The 18,882-nt window shown below is 36.9% G+C and overlaps 1 protein-coding gene across 8 annotated transcripts in view; it reads right to left on the bottom strand.

Moving 5' to 3' along the window:
* LOC129773288 (sodium/calcium exchanger 3) overlaps positions 1 to 18,882 on the bottom strand; it is a 352,801-nt gene that overhangs the window by 128,572 nt on the left and 205,347 nt on the right. For all 8 annotated transcript variants that reach the window (XM_055776890.1, XM_055776900.1, XM_055776893.1 and 5 more), the window contains exon 3: positions 10,759 to 10,850. In XM_055776890.1, the coding sequence (XP_055632865.1) occupies positions 10,759 to 10,850 (92 nt within the window). The remainder of the gene's footprint in view (positions 1 to 10,758; positions 10,851 to 18,882) is intronic.

The following is an 18,882-nucleotide window of genomic DNA, read 5'->3' as shown; positions in this document are numbered from 1 at the left end:
CTCAGTCGCCGAAAGTTCCGAGCTCAGAGAGTTCATTCCCCTCTAGTTTGCCTTCCAAATTGCCATCGTAAACCACACCTTCTCTCGGTTCAATCACACACAAAAAGCATACTTAAGCGATATTCTGGTGGTGAGACACATTCATTTTTCGTGAGGACATCGACAAGACAACATCGTTGCCTAACGTGCTGGAGGAGGTGGACGGCGAAGGAGAACACATACACGCGCAGAACTCTTTTCGTTAGGATGCCATTCAGCATCGAGAAAGTTCCGGAAAGATCTAATCATTGCTGGAAAATAATCTGCCAGTTCCTTTGGGAATTTTCAAAATATATTTATGTGAAAGAATTTAATTGAATGTTTTCTATCCATGTAACACTGTGACCAAATATGTTTCAATCAAGTGCTATTAACAGGTGGTTATCGAGTTGGCATTAACCACTGGTGGGCTTCCAGTATCGAGGAAAATGTGGAAATATCTAATCGTTACTGAAAATAATCTGCCAGTTCCTTTGGGAATTTTCAAAATATATTCATGTGAAAGAGTTTAATTGAATGTTTTCTATCCATGTAACACTGTGACCAAATACATTTGGTTTTGTGGTTTTTCAATCAATCGCAATTAACAGGATAGCTTCAGAAGATTATTCTTCCCCATCAGTAGGATATTTCCGTATCCAATATTGTATGCGCCCGCAATCGATTATTGCTCAGTCGCCGAAAGTTCCGAGCTCAGAGAGTTCATTCCCCTCTAGTTTGCCTTCCAAATTGCCATCGTAAACCACACCTTCTCTCGGTTCAATCACACACAAAAAGCATACTTAAGCGATATTCTGGTGGTGAGACACATTCATTTTTCGTGAGGACATCGACAAGACAACATCGTTGCCTAACGTGCTGGAGGAGGTGGACGGCGAAGGATCGACACATACACGCGCAGAACTCTTTCCGTTAGGATGCCATTCAGCATCGAGAAAGTTCCGGAAAGATCTAATCATTGCTGGAAAATAATCTGCCAGTTCCTTTGGGAATTTTCGAAATATATTCATGTGAAAGAGTTTAATTGAATGTTTTCTATCCATGTTACACTGTGACCAAATATGTTTCAATCAAGTGCTATTAACAGGTGGTTATCGATTTGGCATTAACCACTGGTGGGCTTCCAGTATCGAGGAAAATGTGGAAATATCTAATCGTTACTGAAAATAATCTGCCAGTTCCTCTGGGAATTTTCAAAATATATTCATGTGAAAGAGTTTAATTGAATGTTTTCTATCCATGTAACACTGTGACCAAATATGTTTCAATCAAGTGCTATTAACAGGTGGTTATCGAGTTGGCATTAACCACTGGTGGGCTTCCAGTATCGAGGAAAATGTGGAAATAACTAATCGTTACTGAAAATAATCTGCCAGTTCCTCTGGGAATTTTCAAAATATATTCATGTGAAACAGTTTAATTGAATGTTTTCTATCCATGTAACACTGTGACCAAATATGTTTCAATCAAGTGCTATTAACAGGTGGTTATCGAGTTGGCATTAACCACTGGTGGGCTTCCAGTATCGAGGAAAATGTGGAAATATCTAATCGTTACTGAAAATAATCTGCCAGTTCCTTTGGGAATTTTCAAAATATATTCATGTGAAAGAGTTTAATTGAATGTTTTCTATCCATGTAACACTGTGACCAAATACATTTGGTTTTGTGGTTTTTAAATCAATCGCAATTAACAGGATAGCTTCAGAAGATTATTCTTCCCCATCAGTAGGATATTTCCGTATCCAATATTGTATGCGCCCGCAATCGATTATTGCTCAGTCGCCGAAAGTTCCGAGCTCAGAGAGTTCATTCCCCTCTAGTTTGCCTTCCAAATTGCCATTGTAAACCACACCTTCTCTCGATTCAATCACACACAAAAAGCATATTTAAGCGATATTCTGGTGGTGAGACACATTCATTTTTCGTGAGGACATCGACAAGACAACATCGTTGCCTAACGTGCTGGAGGAGGTGGACGGCGAAGGAGAACACATACACGCGCAGAACTCTTTTCGTTAGGATGCCATTCAGCATCGAGAAAGTTCCGGAAAGATCTAATCATTGCTGGAAAATAATCTGCCAGTTCCTTTGGGAATTTTCAAAATATATTTATGTGAAAGAATTTAATTGAATGTTTTCTATCCATGTAACACTGTGACCAAATATGTTTCAATCAAGTGCTATTAACAGGTGGTTATCGAGTTGGTATTAACCACTGGTGGGCTTCCAGTATCGAGGAAAATGTGGAAATATCTAATCGTTACTGAAAATAATCTGCCAGTTCCTTTGGGAATTTTCAAAATATATTCATGTGAAAGAATTTAATTGAATGTTTTCTATCCATGTAACACTGTGACCAAATATGTTTCAATCAAGTGCTATTAACAGGTGGTTATCGAGTTGGCATTAACCACTGGTGGGCTTCCAGTATCGAGGAAAATGTGGAAATAACTAATCGTTACTGAAAATAATCTGCCAGTTCCTCTGGGAATTTTCAAAATATATTCATGTGAAAGAGTTTAATTGAATGTTTTCTATCCATGTAACACTGTGACCAAATATGTTTCAATCAAGTGCTATTAACAGATGGTTATCGAGTTGGCATTAACCACTGGTGGGCTTCCAGTATCGAGGAAAATGTGGAAATATCTAATCGTTACTGAAAATAATCTGCCAGTTCCTTTGGGAATTTTCAAAATATATTCATGTGAAAGAGTTTAATTGAATGTTTTCTATCCATGTAACACTGTGACCAAATACATTTGGTTTTGTGGTTTTTCAATCAATCGCAATCAACAGGATAGCTTCTGAAGATTATTCTTCCCCATCAGTAGGATATTTCCGTATCCAATATTGGATGCATAAAACCTTGTGCCTCCAACGTAACGCTCTCGTTTTCGAAGTTCTCCAAATATTCATTCATTCAGAATGAATTCAGATTCAACTTCATACAAATGATCTCTATATCAACGAGAGTCCTACGTCACCCTTGCGGTTATACCATAGATATAACCCACTTCCAGTTTTTCTCCTTTATCTACCATCTCGTCGGAAAACTTTCTCGGTCGAGATAAATTAAACTGATTCCAGCTGATGCGCATCCATCTGTAACCCGTCTGCCGTTCCTCGTTTCGCAGCGAGTAAACAAAAGACTCCGAATTAAGCATTCGTTAACTGCACAGAAGCGCAGTTTTAACTTTTCCACTTTCAAAGTCGACTCGCGATGGCGTCCGCCATGCGGACGGTGATCCTGCAAGATATGCAATCAACGTAGCGAGAATGCGTTCGCTGATTTCGCTCCGCTTTTCTTTTTTTCACTTTCTGGAAAAAAAAAGTGTATAAAATGCAAGCTTTCTCTGTGTAGGTGTGTTGCATATGTGTGTGTGCTTGTGCGTTCGGAAGCAACAATGTGCGGCTTTGTTTTCTTTGTTCGCGATCAAGCAACCCAAGCAGGCGGCGTTTATACTGTAAATAAAAACGGAACCATTTTTGTAGCAAAAAAAAGCGAGAACGAGAATACACACACAACTGCGCACGAGGAGAGACAGAGCGCCAAAACGTATTCAAAACAAATCGAGAAGTAATTTTGTTTACTTACAAAAAGTTCATCCATCAATTTTTGTTTTGGTATTTTAAGAGGAAAATTGTCATTGCAGTGATTGTATTTTTTTTGTTTTGGTTATTGAACAGACGAGATGAGGCACGCGGCGCACGTCGTTGACAGTGAATGTTGTTGTCGGAAACAGTTGAAGATGGGGCCGAATTGAAATACGTTGCCGTATGCCGAATGTTCCGAGCAGATGTCGGGCGTTCAATTTCGATGATTTACCCGATCGAATTATTTGTTGGTTCAACGGTTTTGTTCATATCATTGTCATTCAGCAGCAACAGGCGCGCCATGTTCAATGCGAGTGGATTTCGTGGTTGTGTCAAATTAACGGTGTCGTGATTCGCAACGATGCCACGGGTGAAATCGCAGCAGGTCGCGAGATTTTTGTGGGTGTGGGTGTGTGTGTGTGTGTGTGAGTCAGCACGATTTCGTATGTACGTGATAAATTTTAGAGGGAATGTTATTAACGGTAGTGATGTCATTTGTTTTTTTTTGTTTGTGTTTATGTTGGTAGTATATAGTGATGCCGATAGAACAGACGCGCAGGCAGAGGGGTGGTAGTATAAAATTAGTAGCAGTATGTACATGAAAAGGAAATAGAGAAAAAGAAGAGAAAAAAAACTCATGAGTACAAAGCATACAACATTTGATTCGTTAGATTGTTGTACTAAAAGAGAAGGTAGACAAACCAACCAATGATCTTTAACTCAATTCAATTCGGAGATACTTAAATCTGTTTATATAGAATCGTTAGATATGAGACCTTAAAAAAAATTTACGCTGGATTTCTGTTAATTTTTAACATATCATTGGAAACACGGCACTGAAATCATTCTCCATCGCAAACTTCTACCTTTTCTAAATCTTTTGGCAGGATTTTGCAGGTAGAGGACGATTTTTTTATTTTCCATTCTGTGCGTAAATTATTAATACATCAAAAATACTCTTTTTCGGTACAAAACTCGATCGGTTTACGTAACCAGCACAAAAAAAAGAACCACTCATTAAAAATTGAGGTTGATTTACGATCATTTGTGATATTTCATATGACATTAAATCAATTCATAAAACACTAATGACATTTTTCAGTAAAAATTATAGTTTTTTCCTTTGGCTTATATTACAAATTCTAGCAATGATGTTGAAAATGAGAGAAAAAACTTTATTTTCCAGACAATCGTCGGCGATGGTCTATATTCGGTGACATATAAGGTAATATCCCAGGTCCCAACAAAACACACAAAAATACAATTAGATAAATAATTGAAGGGATCAATGGTTTTTTGTCTTTTCTTCTATCTGAGTATGCAACCAACTTACGATTATTTAGTGATTAGATTTATCGCAATCATTGTCTACTATATCTACGACCAAAAACGTCCAAAAGCGGAGCTCTACGGTTTAATAACACTTTAAGAAAGAAATCCTGTTGTACAATTTTCGATTCATTTATCTTCGCATATATATTATTCCTCACAAAAACAAATTCGCACAAACAGATCGAGCAATGTTTACTTCGCTCTCATCCGCTTCAAAATACACACTTCCAAATCGTTTCACGGCTCAAATTCGCTGGATGCTTTGCGATGGACAAATAGACTGTTAAAAATACAGTGATGGGCACGAACAAAATCTCCACCATTTGAAATCGAAGTTTTTCGATATGAAAAGATTTTTCAAAATTTTCGGTATTCCTGTCAATACTCCGTAAAAGTAGGTAATTAGTAGACCATTTTGCCATTCCAGTATCGTTGATTTATTTTCTGGGTTTTGACAGCTGGCTGTTTACATCCGACACAAACGTAGCTGTTTAGTCAACTTTTGGGGCGTAGTGACGTGTTTTTGACGCTGAGGAAGCTTCCGGAAAATGGGTTGAAAGCAAATTTACAAACAGGTCCGAAATTTGCTGGGAAGTATGGCGTAAGTCGAGGTGCGGTCCAGCTGGTCATTCGGATGCAACAGATACTCGGCAGCGTGGCCGATCGATCGGGAAAAGGACCGAAACGTAAGAATGATGCAAGAACGAACACGTTAATCATCTGGAATGCAAAGAAAATCCTATGAACGACCATTCGGGAGATTTATGAAAGGTTGGATCCGAACCTTTCCAATCGCAGTGGTCCAGGAAGTGCATTTATGGGGAAATTAGCATCTAGAGCTCGAAAGTTATTTTCTAAACAAAAACTGTCTTCGACAAAGTTGTTATATAGTAGATCACTCATTTTTATGTTGTCAAAATAGGGTGATAAAATTTTTCGAGAAAATAAAAAATCTAGCTTCTTTATACTTATAGATAGAGGTAAACATAGTTCGACAATATTGTAATTGTTATTTTAAACAACTTTGTAGAACAAAGTTTTTTCTATCTCTTGAAATAACCGATATAGCGTTTTTTCTACATAAAAACATAAAAAACATGTCACATAAAAAAAATTCTTTTGCTGAAACTTTTATATTTCAAATTCTACATGCAAACTGTCTCCAGAAGACTTTTAGAGCTTACTAAGATTTTTTTCGATGCAGAACTTCTCAATATCTAAACTGTACTCAAAGTTATTGATATTTCTCCCCCAAAAAATATGCTTTCTTCATTTTTTTATTCTCTAGATAAAAACCGTCTTCGACAAAGTTGTTATGTATGATGGAGCGCTCATTTCTGTATTGTCAAAAATAGGGTGACCAACATTTTAGGTGAAATCAAAAATCTAACTTACCGTGATAACCGATCTAGCACTTTTCATTCTAAGTTGCATTAAGGTGACCATGAAAGAACGGTTTTTTTGCTCTAACTTTCATATTTCAAATCCTGCATCAAAATTGTATTCTTTTAGGGCTTATCTAGACAAATATTATTAGTGTCTGTGGCGTGAAATATAGTCTACAAACGAACACTATTTCACCCGATGACTTAGAATAAGACTAATAATAAAAATAAGACAATGGAAAGAAACCACAATACCATACCTACCCATTAAAAATAAAGCAGTTTTATATTTCATGTGTATTTTGCCTTAAAATATCACGAAACCGTAATTATTTTCAACATTTCTTTGTTTTTCCCCATAAACTTTATATTTAATTCAATCAATGACGATATATATTTTTTTCCACCGATCTTCACATACTTCGTCTACCATTCCACCTGTAATGTGTTAAACTGATATTAGATAATCGTTTTCAGTTAGATAGTTGAACCTCCTGCCAGAAGCTAATATTTTTTTTGTTCGTTACAACCCGTTCGACGGTTATGAGTGCATAAGGGTCACCATTTGGAGTTTCAAAAGAGTTGAAATAACAGATTTTTGAATAACGATATGAATGACATTAAAAAAATGCTCCGCACAACCACAGTCCTATGTCAAACTTACGGCTGTGCCCTAGGCTCGACTCCTTCTCCTTTTTTTAACATTGTTTTGTTCTTCCATATAAACGTCATATTGAATGCAAGTAGTAACATCATTTTTTGTTTATCAACAAAAATATACCCTGCTTACCTCCACCTCATATGTACCTCATTGATCCTAATCCTACTCAAGGTTATTGATGGGTTTTCACCCAAAAACTTATGATTTCAATTTTAATTTACTCAAATACAAAAAAATAACATAAATTTGAAAATCTCACCATATATAAGGTCAAATATACTCTTTCAAAAGCCACAAAAAAAATTATATGTTCGCCCCACAAAGAACGACAAACAAATGAAAAGGGAGTATTTTTGGGGAAGAAATATTAATAACTTTGAGTAGAGTTGAATTATTGACAAATTCTGCATCGAAAAATGTTTTTTTACTAAGCTATACAAGTCTTCAACAGACAGTTCGCATATAAAATTTGAAATAGAAATGTTAAAGCAAAAAACCTTTTTTTTCATAGTGACTCTAACGCAACTTAGAAAAAAGCACTGTATCGGTTATTTCAATAGATAGAAAAAAACTTTGTTCTACAAAGTTGCTTAAAATAGCTGGGGCTACAATATTGCCGACCTATTTTTACCTCTATCCATAAAGATAAGCAAGTTAAATGTTTTATTCCATCGAAAATGTTGACAATATGAACGCTCTATCTAACAACTTTGCCGAAGACAGTTTTTGTCCAGAGAATAACTGTCGAGCACTAGGTGCTAGTTTACACTTAAATACACTTCGTGGATCATTGTGCATTCGACGACGCTGAAGAGCTACTTCGCCAAAAAGCGACCGATGATCAGCAATTCAAACAAAAAATAAACGACTTAAGTTTGCGAGGTACCATGTCAAGTTTCCGGAAGATCTGGAAGCGTGTTAGTTGGTCGGACAAGTGCAAGTTCGAGCTGTTTGACAAGAAAAGGCGTAAGAACAACGAGAACCTTCAGGACCGGCATCTACAACCGCCTATTGAGCACGACGATGGAAGCATCATGGTAATATTGTCATATTGATTATTTATTATTTATTTCTATTTATTTTCATTTTTTATTTGTTTTTATATTTTTTTTAAATAAACCACGAAGTGGGGTTTTTTATGTCATGAGGTAAATGACGTTGGTTTGTCCAGTCGAAAATAAGATCATGGTTTGTACACTTTTTTGAATGCTCTAGTTCAGCGCACCTGTGTCAAATCAGGTATTCAAATGTTACCAAACATATAAATAAAATAGTCTTCTTCATGATTTACAGTATTTTTATAGGATATTTTTTTGGATTCGCATGTTTTAGAGGTTTACAAAGTCTACCTTGGTGTCAAAGCGCCTCTCATTTGAACTAACATTTAATCAACCACCAGATGATTATTTGGTACGTATTCAGACCTTTTCTGGATTATAACCCTTACAAACACCATGCTTGCACATCAATTGGATCAGATTTATACATCTGAATCAAGTAATTAATGCATTTCTATGATATTTTAATTCTGATCATGGTTTGTTCAATGCACTGATGTTGCTTTGCCCACATTGTTACTATGGCAGCTGCTTGGCGCGCTTTTTTATGTTTGTTTTTGGTTGTTCTTCGTGCGTAGCAGAAATAAAGTTTCTCTGTGTTGAGTGATGTTTGAAAAAGCGCAAGAAAAGGCAATATTCTGAAGCAAGCCTAAATTATGAATGGATCAATATGATGACAGTAATCTCAAGCAATGAGAAATGCAACATCTACATCTCAAATTTATTTATTCAAAAATAGTGATTTCTAAAACCAGACAAACCATGATCAGAGATGAACAAACCATGATGATAATTTCTCATTGTATCGTTAAAAAACATAAAAATTTAGATAATTCGAACGCCTTATGGTATTATTAGCGGCTAGAGACTTGGAGCTTTTCATCAAACCCGTCTTGATTACATATGATTATCATTAAGAAAAATCGATTTGCATTTACTAGTTGCGTGAAAACACCCTAAATCGGATAAACCAAAATTATCTACCTTACCATAAAAGTGCCCATTTAGAAACAAAAGTCATTTTTTGTTTTTGTGAAGAATAAATCAGCTATATTGAAATGGTAAAATGGTCTACTAACTACCTACTTTTACGTAGGTAGCCGAAAGTTTGAGAAAACTTTGAAATATTGGAACACTTTGATTTCGATTGGGGATGGATTTTTTTGCGCCAATCACTGTGGTATTCCCGAAATGCTGTTGAATTGGATTTGCTGACTAGATTGTTTACAAGCTGAGCTGTCAATTGCCGGCAATCTTAATAAACCGGTAAAGGTTGGACGGTACCAACTCATTCGACCATCGGGTCCGCAAATGGACACTTTTGCGCCGTGTTTTGATTTGGCGAGATCAAATCAACGTCGGTAGTGAAATTTTAACCAAAGTGGATTGTTTGTTTCCCGGAAAGCTGTATCATCGGTACGAGTTCAAACGACAAATACTCGGCCCTGATTTCGGGCGAAATTTTCCTCAAATTCCCTAAACTCATCAGCGCTTGAGCTCAGAAAAGTGTTTATTTGTAAATGTAAAATTTTATTGCGCTATCATTTTGGCTGCCCCATCATCAGCATCGTTGTCTCAGCATAAGTGCAGCGTGGGTGTACCGGCTTTAATGGCCATGTTTGTTTGTTTTCGAGCTGCTCCGCGGAATAGACCCCACCTCATCGCCCTCTCCAAGATCGCATTCGACTGGAGGGCAGTGCTTGTTTATCTGCATTTCTGCTTTGGGCACTTCAAAAAGCAGAAACGAATATTAAATATTCAAGCATAATTTGGATGGGTCTTGAGTAGTAAACTAAGGACTGAAGTTGCTTTTAGAACTAGAGAGATTATTTCGCTTCTGATGTGGAATTACTACGTAAACAAATTGGTACAAGTGGAATCGATTGGTGGGCGGAATATTATGACACTATTAATTGTCATGAATTATCCTTCAAAAGTTGTGCAGAAAAAAAGTAATCAGTTCTGATTTTATCAAATTTCAGCAGAGCCAAATAAATGTCGTTCAAATTTCTAGGTGTCACCAGGTACTGTTGAAAAATCCTTATCTGATGAAATTCGGGCTCCCATCAAAGAAGAAAAGTAAACCATTCATACCGGGGAGCATTATTGAAAACCTATATTCAACGGTTCGTTTACCGCCTTGGATACCGTTTCGATAATCTTTAACGAGCTTTTTCTTTGATTTTGCGCTTCCTGTGTACGGATTCGCTTACAAATATGGCTCACCCCCGAAAGCCTGAATGAATGATTGGGTACATTACCCGACCATTAACCTTTTGCGTTTCTTTGGCATCCAAAAGAAAGAGACACGATTGGAATCGACCGAATCTAGGTCGATTCGGGGCTGTAGAATTTATCGATGTATGAATACTGGATGAATACAAAATCTCCGAATGCTATGGGCGACTTCCGAAGGTGCCCCTTACAAAATTCCTCAATTTCGTTCCAAACAACATGCGGTATAAACGACGACATCGGTACAACACTGTATAAAGTCTAGAGAAGAGGTTTGTACAACAGAATATCAACACAAAAGTACGCGCTCTACCTACTGGAACAAGTAATCAAAACAATTGTAAGAAAGAAGAAAGAAAAAAACTAAATTAAAAATCGATGCCTACATACGAAGTCAGCATTACAATCACTAGTGACTACACAAATCGTTCTCCCGCTCACTAATTTACCTCCACTTTGTTTGGGTTCGCCAATGTTCACGTAGAACAGCACATCCTTCTCGTAGCTGCCCTCCTCAATGATGCAAAGCTGGATTACTTTCCTGGGAGAAAAAAAAAAACAATGAAAATGATTAATCGTGGGACAAACTTGGAGGAGGCACATGTGGGTGGCACTTGTTATCGTCACAGTTGCCACTCCTGAATGAATGAGGGGGTGGCTTCTGCGGGAAACTCAGCTTAGTGGATTAAAACATGAAAGCGGGATTTTAACATTTCCCCAAGATTAAAGCCCAAAAATAAATAATACACAAACAGTAATGACAAATGGTGCTCACTTCCAGGCCTGTCTGCCCACACCGAATTCCAGCAGGACTCAATGAATCACAGCAAAGTAAGAATAAAAATTATCCTATTCCCGGGGAAAAACCTCAGCCGAGAGAAATGCCAGGATGAATGCCATGTATTTGGCGAGGAAGTGTCACATTTGTCATTCAAGAGCTGTTGAGTCGCAACACAGTGGTAAAACACACCGGAACCATAAAAACGTGATGCCCAATTACGAGGATTCCCGGCAGTGTGTTATCATTGGTATTACCGGCGCGCGTTAGCTGTAGTTAACCATTAATAATAATAATTCTGCGTTCCACTCACACATACACCCCCACACAGACAGCCATTAAGGTTAAGAGGTTGTGCGTTGTCGTCGTCCGCCTCGAGAGGAAACTCAAAGCATGGATTTGCATTATTCATATTTCATGTGACATAACGTATTGAGGTTTTCTTCCTGACACGTGGCCATAAATTGCGGCGAGGTTTTGTGTTGTGCTGCTTTCTTATTTTATATAGGGGAAAATGGGGTAAGACCGCCCGGCGGGGTAAGACGGACCACTCTTAGTTTTACGAGAAATCCTCAGTATTTTAGCAAATATGCTACGCTAAAAGCATTAATAGCATATTTTTGTCATTTCGAAATACCTTGCAACAACTGAGCGCACGAAATATAAAAATTGTAAACAGAACAAAAAAAAATAATAAAATAATATAAAATGCGTGTAAAGTGCAAAATAATCCTAAAGGTGCTCTGGGGGGAAAACGGACCATTTTCGACGGGGTGAAAGCGCCACACGTTGTGATATTGAATGATTCCCATATCAAACAAAATACAATCTTTTTGCTCGTCTCTTTACACCCAAATGCCTCGAAAGTACACAAGGAAGTCGTCGCGGATGCAATGAACGTTGGATAAGCTGAACATGGCTAAAGCGGCAGTGGATAACGGAATGTCCATCAGGACAGCATCAGTCAGTTTCGGAATTCCTAGAACCACTAACAAATCAAAGGCAATGAATCACCTATGATCAACCTTGGATCCATTGATCCAATTTTTACCACTTCTCAGAAACAAGAACTTGTGGAACATTTGCTGTAGCTGGAGAATCGATTCTACGCGATCACAATGCGAGATGTCAAGCAACTGGCATTCGAGCTGGCTGAACGAAACAACATATCGAATCGGAGCTAAAAATACCTACTTCGGGGTCATTCAGACTTCACGTGAACAGATTTTGAGAGATAGATAGTCGTCTTTATAGACTCCGAAAATTTGGTAAATTTTTCACGAATATTTGTGTGTTATTTATACAAAACCCTAAACATTTAGTACCTTAGACAACACTGTTCCTATTATTTTTAGAAACTAGACTAAACTTTTTGAAAATAGCATCGCTCCGTCTTACCCTTCATGGTTCGTTTTACCCCGAGGGTGGTCCTTCTTACCCCGCCAGCAAAATAAAAAGTAATTTATTATCATTTCAAAAATTAATGAAAAAACTCCAGAACAGTTATATAATCAACAGTTACACATTTTTCGGTAGTAGATTATTATATACTCAATGATATGCAGAACAACAAATAGGGAAATCCTGAAGGACGTTTAACTGAAAATTGTTTTTCTCGGGAGGCGGTCTTACCCCGTCTTCCCCTACATCTAGAGCTCCCAGGAATCAAGAGCAGGGAGAAAAATATTGATCCCGTTGATACGCAATGGGATTAGAGCATGAATAAGATGGCAATCAAAAGCTGGTTTCCGCCCGCTGTTGGGGGGCAGAACGGCGATGTGTTTATAGGAAACATTGGAGAACGTTGGAGTTCAAGGAGTTTCCGTTATTTCATGCTATCTTATCTCCGCCACGCATTGTTTCCTAAGAAAATCATACATAACATACATATTATGGATTTATTTTTGATTGTACAATTGCGACGAAATTATTTAAGTGGAATTTTGCAAACTAACGGTGAAAACAGGTTGAAAATGTATATTCTGTCAAATATATATCGGGAATTTGTAATTTTAAAGCTTCCCGCTGAACATTTTTTTATTTTTCTTTAGTTGGTTGTATTCTTTTTATTCTTTCATTAGAGTGGCCCGTTGTCCCCTTTTTTTTCCAAAAATGGCGTTTTTCAAAAATCCATAGCTTTTGAACTACCGAACCGATTCAGATGCTCGACTTATCAAATTTAAGCCATCTTCTTTGAAAAAATAGTACACTTGCAAAAATATTGGATTTTGTTTTCGTGAAATGACGGCGACTCATTGGCTTAAAAAAATCAATTCTTTCAAGTACAAGGTCTGTTCAACATATTAAGCCCCGAATCGTTCTTTCCATACAGCCCGCATCTAGAGCGTTGGCAAAATATCAGTGTCGGTCCTAAAGATACTTATTGTATAAAAAGCAAAAAAAGTCAGATATTCGACTAGAAAGAAGTTACATTTTGTAAAACATGCGGAAGCAAACTGTATATATTTTTATTTTCTTATTTTGTAAATGTCAGTCCCAGTCAGTCAGCGCCAGTCAGTTTTGACAAAAATAAAATAAGGGGGTTATATCTATGACATAACCGCAAGGTTTATGAAGGATTACCGTTGACTTAATAACCATAATCATTTGTTTGTATTGATTGAATGAGTGTTATGTTCGTACTCGATTTTGTAGTCCGTGTTAGGAAAGCAAATTCCAGAGTACAAAAATGCATGCGGACACAAATGTAGGGTAGGGCGGGGCTAGTTGGTCATTTTTGAATAAACTTGAACTATCAATACGGCATCTATAGTCAATAGTTATACTTCCAAACAAGCAGGTGACCACTTTGTCCCCACTAGGTGACCACTTTACCTCCAAGCAAAAAAATATTCCATTTTTCACCTTTTTTTCTAATGATGAAAAGTGTACTATTTTGAATTTTTAAAGTAAAAGCCGTTTGATATCTTGAACAACAATGAGTTGACCTATAATATTCTTCGAGAAACGGGAAATAAATCGGTATGTGGACGCTGGAAATGGGCATATTCCTTAGGGTGACCACTATGCCCCCACTTCCCCTAGTACGATGTTTTGCGTTAGAATATTATGTACCACAATGATGCTTATCTTTTACCCTTTTTACCCTTTCAATAAAAAATAACCAGAGAATCATTTATTTGACATTCAGCCATTTCGTCTTTTTCAGCCATTTCGTCTCTCTTCCATGTATCAGGCATCAGAATCCGGAACTTTGGGGTGCACAGCTAGAGATGTCTAATTATTCCGTTTATTTGATTATCGAATAATCGTGGGGTCATTTTTAAATATTCGATTTATTCAAATAATTTTATTTCAGTATTCGATTTTTTTTTTTATTAAATCGTTTATTTTTACAGGCTCAGTTACATAAGTTTAAAGGAGCCAAACTCCTATCTGTATTGTTACAAGTATATATAATCATTTTTCATTAATTCTAGTGTTAATGAAGTAGAGAACCGATTACTCGCGGTTTGCTCGAGTTTAGAAGGGTGACATTTTTTTCAGGAAAAGGAAGGGATATAAGGATATGTTGACAATGTTCACACTCACATTCATCATACTCAATTCTTAAGCCTATCTTATATCTAATATGTATTTACATTTCACCTTATTCTATTGTTAGTAAGAAGGGATTTAATTTCTCGCGAAGGAAAAGGAAAAGGAAAATATAAGGATATAAGGACAATCACACACGAAGATCGATAACTTTTAAGAAGACGTATATTTGGGACATGTAATCAAGGTCTAACCGAGCCAACACATCTCTCACCGGCACATTGGGCTGTCTTCCTCTGGCCCGAAGAGAGTTTTCTAAATTCGATCTGGCAACAAGATACACCTCGTACGACCAAACAACGTGTTCGATGTCGTGGTAACCTTGGCCACAAGCACAGATATTGCCATCGGCAAGATTAAAACGAAAGAGTAGCGCGTCTAACGAACAGTGATTGGACATGAGTCGAGAGAAGGTGCGAATAAAGTCCCGACTCAAGTCCAGACTTTTGAACCATGGTTTGAGGCTAACCTTAGGGATAATCGAGTGAAGCCACCGACCCAATTCATCTTCGTTCCACTTACGTTGCCAGTTAACGATGGTATTTTTACGGACTAAAGAATAAAATTCATTGAAGGCGATTTGACGCTGATAAATATCGCCTTCAATTGCACCTACCTTTGCCAATGAGTCAGCCCTCTCATTACCCGGAATTGAGCAATGTGAGGGGACCCAGACAAAGGTAATGACATAACAGCGTCTCGTTAAAGCACTCAAAATTTCTCGTATTCTCTCAAAGAAGTACGGCGAGTGCTTTTCCGGCCTCACTGAACGGATAGCTTCGACAGAGCTAAGACTATCCGTTACAATAGAATAGTGTTCAACAGGTCGTGAGGCGACGCTGTCCAGCGCCCAGTGTATTGCTGCCAATTCAGCAATATACACTGAGCAAGGATTCTGAAGACTGTGGGAGGTGCTAAAAAATTCGTTGAACACTCCAAATCCTGTGGACTCATTCATAGAGGACCCAAGTATTCGATTAGTCGAGCGAATATTTTTTCCTTGTAATCAAAATGAACAGACATTTATAATAAAAACGATTATGATGCCATAATTTTAAAAGTTACATGGAATATAATTTTAAAATAAACATGGTGCAGAATAATGGTTTTTGAATGAAATGGTGTTTCAGTATATTGATGAATTTACCATTTCATGATTTTTTGCAAACAATTGAAAAAAGAGCATATAATAAAAATTATGTTCAATATTTTTACTGCACCAGCATACATTTGTTTCTGTTTAAAATTACTTGTTCCTCGAATTGTTTGTTTTGAAGATTTGATTGAAAATTTCTGCTTGGTCATTATAACTACTAGTTCAATTGAAGTATATTTATGGAATCATTGACCCCTGGTATGGTATATTTTTCTTGGCGTTCTGAATTTGGACGTCACCATTTTAGTACGGGAGCTTAAACCACCTCCTTCAATTCCGCCTTTTACTTCTGCAGACGTTGAGTTCCTCTTCTCAGTCTCTTCCACTTCCAATGAATTATTTTTATGCTTCAACCGTAAATGGTTTAGCATATTCGATGAATTTCGACAAAACACCATGACGGTTAAACAAATTCTGCACTGCATTTTTTGAAAAAAAAAGGTTCCCTTTTTCATTAATCGCGATAACTGTGACAATTCTTCGATGTATTCATATTTTAATTTTTCATTATTCTATACAAAATTACTCGGTTAAAATGGCAGATATTCGATTATTAGAACAAGTCATACGATTAACGGACGTCTCTACGCACAGACGGTTTCTTGCTTGCATTTGTTTTGACATTTGTTTCGTTCGCCCTAAAGTATATTGAAATAACCTTCAGGTATGGCTACATTACTAGATGCATTATTGTGAGTTGTTGATATTCAGTGTTGTCGTTTATTATATTTAATGAAAATTTTACAGCAAAAAATTGCGAGTGGTTTGTGCGGTGGTTGGTATCAGGTTGTCTCGTTTTGAATACACAGGGTTTAGCAGTAAAACATATGCTTTCTATTTTTGTTTATAGCTTGCGTAATGAAACACGACATACCTGAAAATTTTATATGCGTTGCTCTCAAACGAGCAATTTCTACAACGGTGTTATTAGTATGTCCAACTAGCCCCTCTATATATGAAAAAGAATACTCATGAAAATTCAATAAAAATAATTTAAAAATAGATTTCCATTAACATTTAAAACTAATACATAAAATAAACTTTTGTTTTACGTTAGATTTTTTTTGTCATGATTATTAACAATTTTTAGAACAAATTTTATAATGCACAAACAGTGAATGATTTTTGGAAAAATCGGCACCATGTTCGTATTTTTTAACTTAATTAATGAAAAGTTTTTCCATTTTGCTTATTTTATTGCATCAGCAAATCGCTATTTTTCATCCATAGATCGCTAATTTTTTGGACGCTCAGATTACAAGATTTCGTCTCTGACCAACTTACCTCTATGACCAACTAGCCCCGCCCTACCCTACCTCGGCTTGCGTGAATCAATAACTTCAACTTCAATCTGTGTTTTCAAAGGAAATTTTCCACGTAGCGAATTAGTTTTTATGTCTACAATGCTGTCAAAACGAGTCCCATGAAGTGGTAATTTGTGTTCCGAGAATAGAAAAAGGTAAGCGAGGCCGAATCTGAAGAATACGGTGCTTGTTCAATCACATTCATGTCATTTTTGGTTAAAATTTCGTTCACAATGATCGATCGATGAGCAAATGCTTCATCGTTTTATAGATTCAAGTGTTGTTCGGCCGTTTGCGACGAATGTTCACTCTTGAACGCCTCGTAACACTCATACTGTTCCTTGGTCGGTTTAGCTCTCTCAAATAGTCATTTAGCGATTTCTGAGCGCCGTTCCCTTTATTTCGTCGATGTTTTCAGCAGTTTTCAGATGTTTTTATCGTGCTTTCGACGCAACTGAGTCACCAAATGTATTCTTCAGCATTATCAACTTTTCGTTGTATAAAAATTTAATTTGCAACATAAAATTCACACAATATCTTCAATCAATAGAATTATCTATATCAAAAATCGGCGAGCAAAAAAAAGTTAACATGTTCTTAGTGACACTGTAAACAAATTAAATGACAGATTGCACTCAAAATTGACATTAGTGTGTGACACCTAAACATCATTGTGATAGCCTTGATCCTAACGGTTGTTATGATTCGCTGAAATATCCTACGCTTTGTACGTATACTTGGAGGGTTACGATATTTGACATCCTTCAGCCGGTTGGTCAATGGTTGGATTATTAAAAGGTTCGAAATTCCAAAATTTTGAACAAATAAAAAAACTAAATCCTAAAGCAATTATTCTGAAAAATCACAGTCCAACGTCAAGCTTCTATCCGTGGTCCTAAGGGAATACATTTATGATGAATTTCATGCCAACTCAGGAGCTGGCAGCACCATCTCAGATTGCAGTGAAACGCTGTGGGTGTAAAGTTGGCATGAAATATGTCTTACTCCCTTTATTGTTTTTGAAACCATGTTTCAAGCATCGAACCAGCATTAACTGTCAGGTTTACCTATATGATTTGCATTCATATTCCTGCTAGCTTCCGAGATATTCAAGTGAGTCATTTTGCTAGGTAACTGCGTTCTCATCTAGAGTAGATGTGTCTAAAACGCGCTTGAGGGGCAATTTGATCCGCCTGATTTTCTCGTAAACCAGTAAGAATAGAAATGCAATGGTTATAGGCAATCGGGCTAGTCAATGATAGAATCCTACCATGCTAGTTTTACATTTGTAACATGTTTTAAAAAAAATAAGAAAAACCATTTTTTCCAAAATGATGTAATTTTCTACATTATTTCTATAATGTTTTTGTTGCTTGAAACCGACTCATAGGCGATAACTGTGAGTCATATTTATTGAGTCAGTTCCCAGCGGATATCTCAGCGGATGAAGAAAACGATAAGAATGGATTCATTTCCTTCTCAATTTGATATTTTTCGCATCCGCTTACCATCGGGCAGTACGGCATACCCTCGATCGGGGCAATTTGCTCGCTTTCGGCCGGATAACATTCTCACCAGAGAAATAGCTTTTATGTGAGGAATGCCAGATGATTTTTCCAAATATTTCTGCATGACACGTATAAATGTCTTCAAATGTAATCAATCCAGTTTTTACTTATATGTGTGCTTCAGTTTTACCAATTTCATGTAAAATAAATTCACAATGCATTAATATCATCCCTCCTTCACCTTTCCTTTTCCATGACCAATTTTGTTT

The sequence above is a fragment of the Toxorhynchites rutilus genome, chromosome 1 (genome assembly GCF_029784135.1).
Source record: "Toxorhynchites rutilus septentrionalis strain SRP chromosome 1, ASM2978413v1, whole genome shotgun sequence".
Classification (NCBI taxonomy): domain Eukaryota; kingdom Metazoa; phylum Arthropoda; class Insecta; order Diptera; family Culicidae; genus Toxorhynchites; species Toxorhynchites rutilus.
The sequence above is the reverse complement of the archived record's forward strand: the minus strand, read 5'-3'. Positions and strand labels throughout refer to the sequence as shown.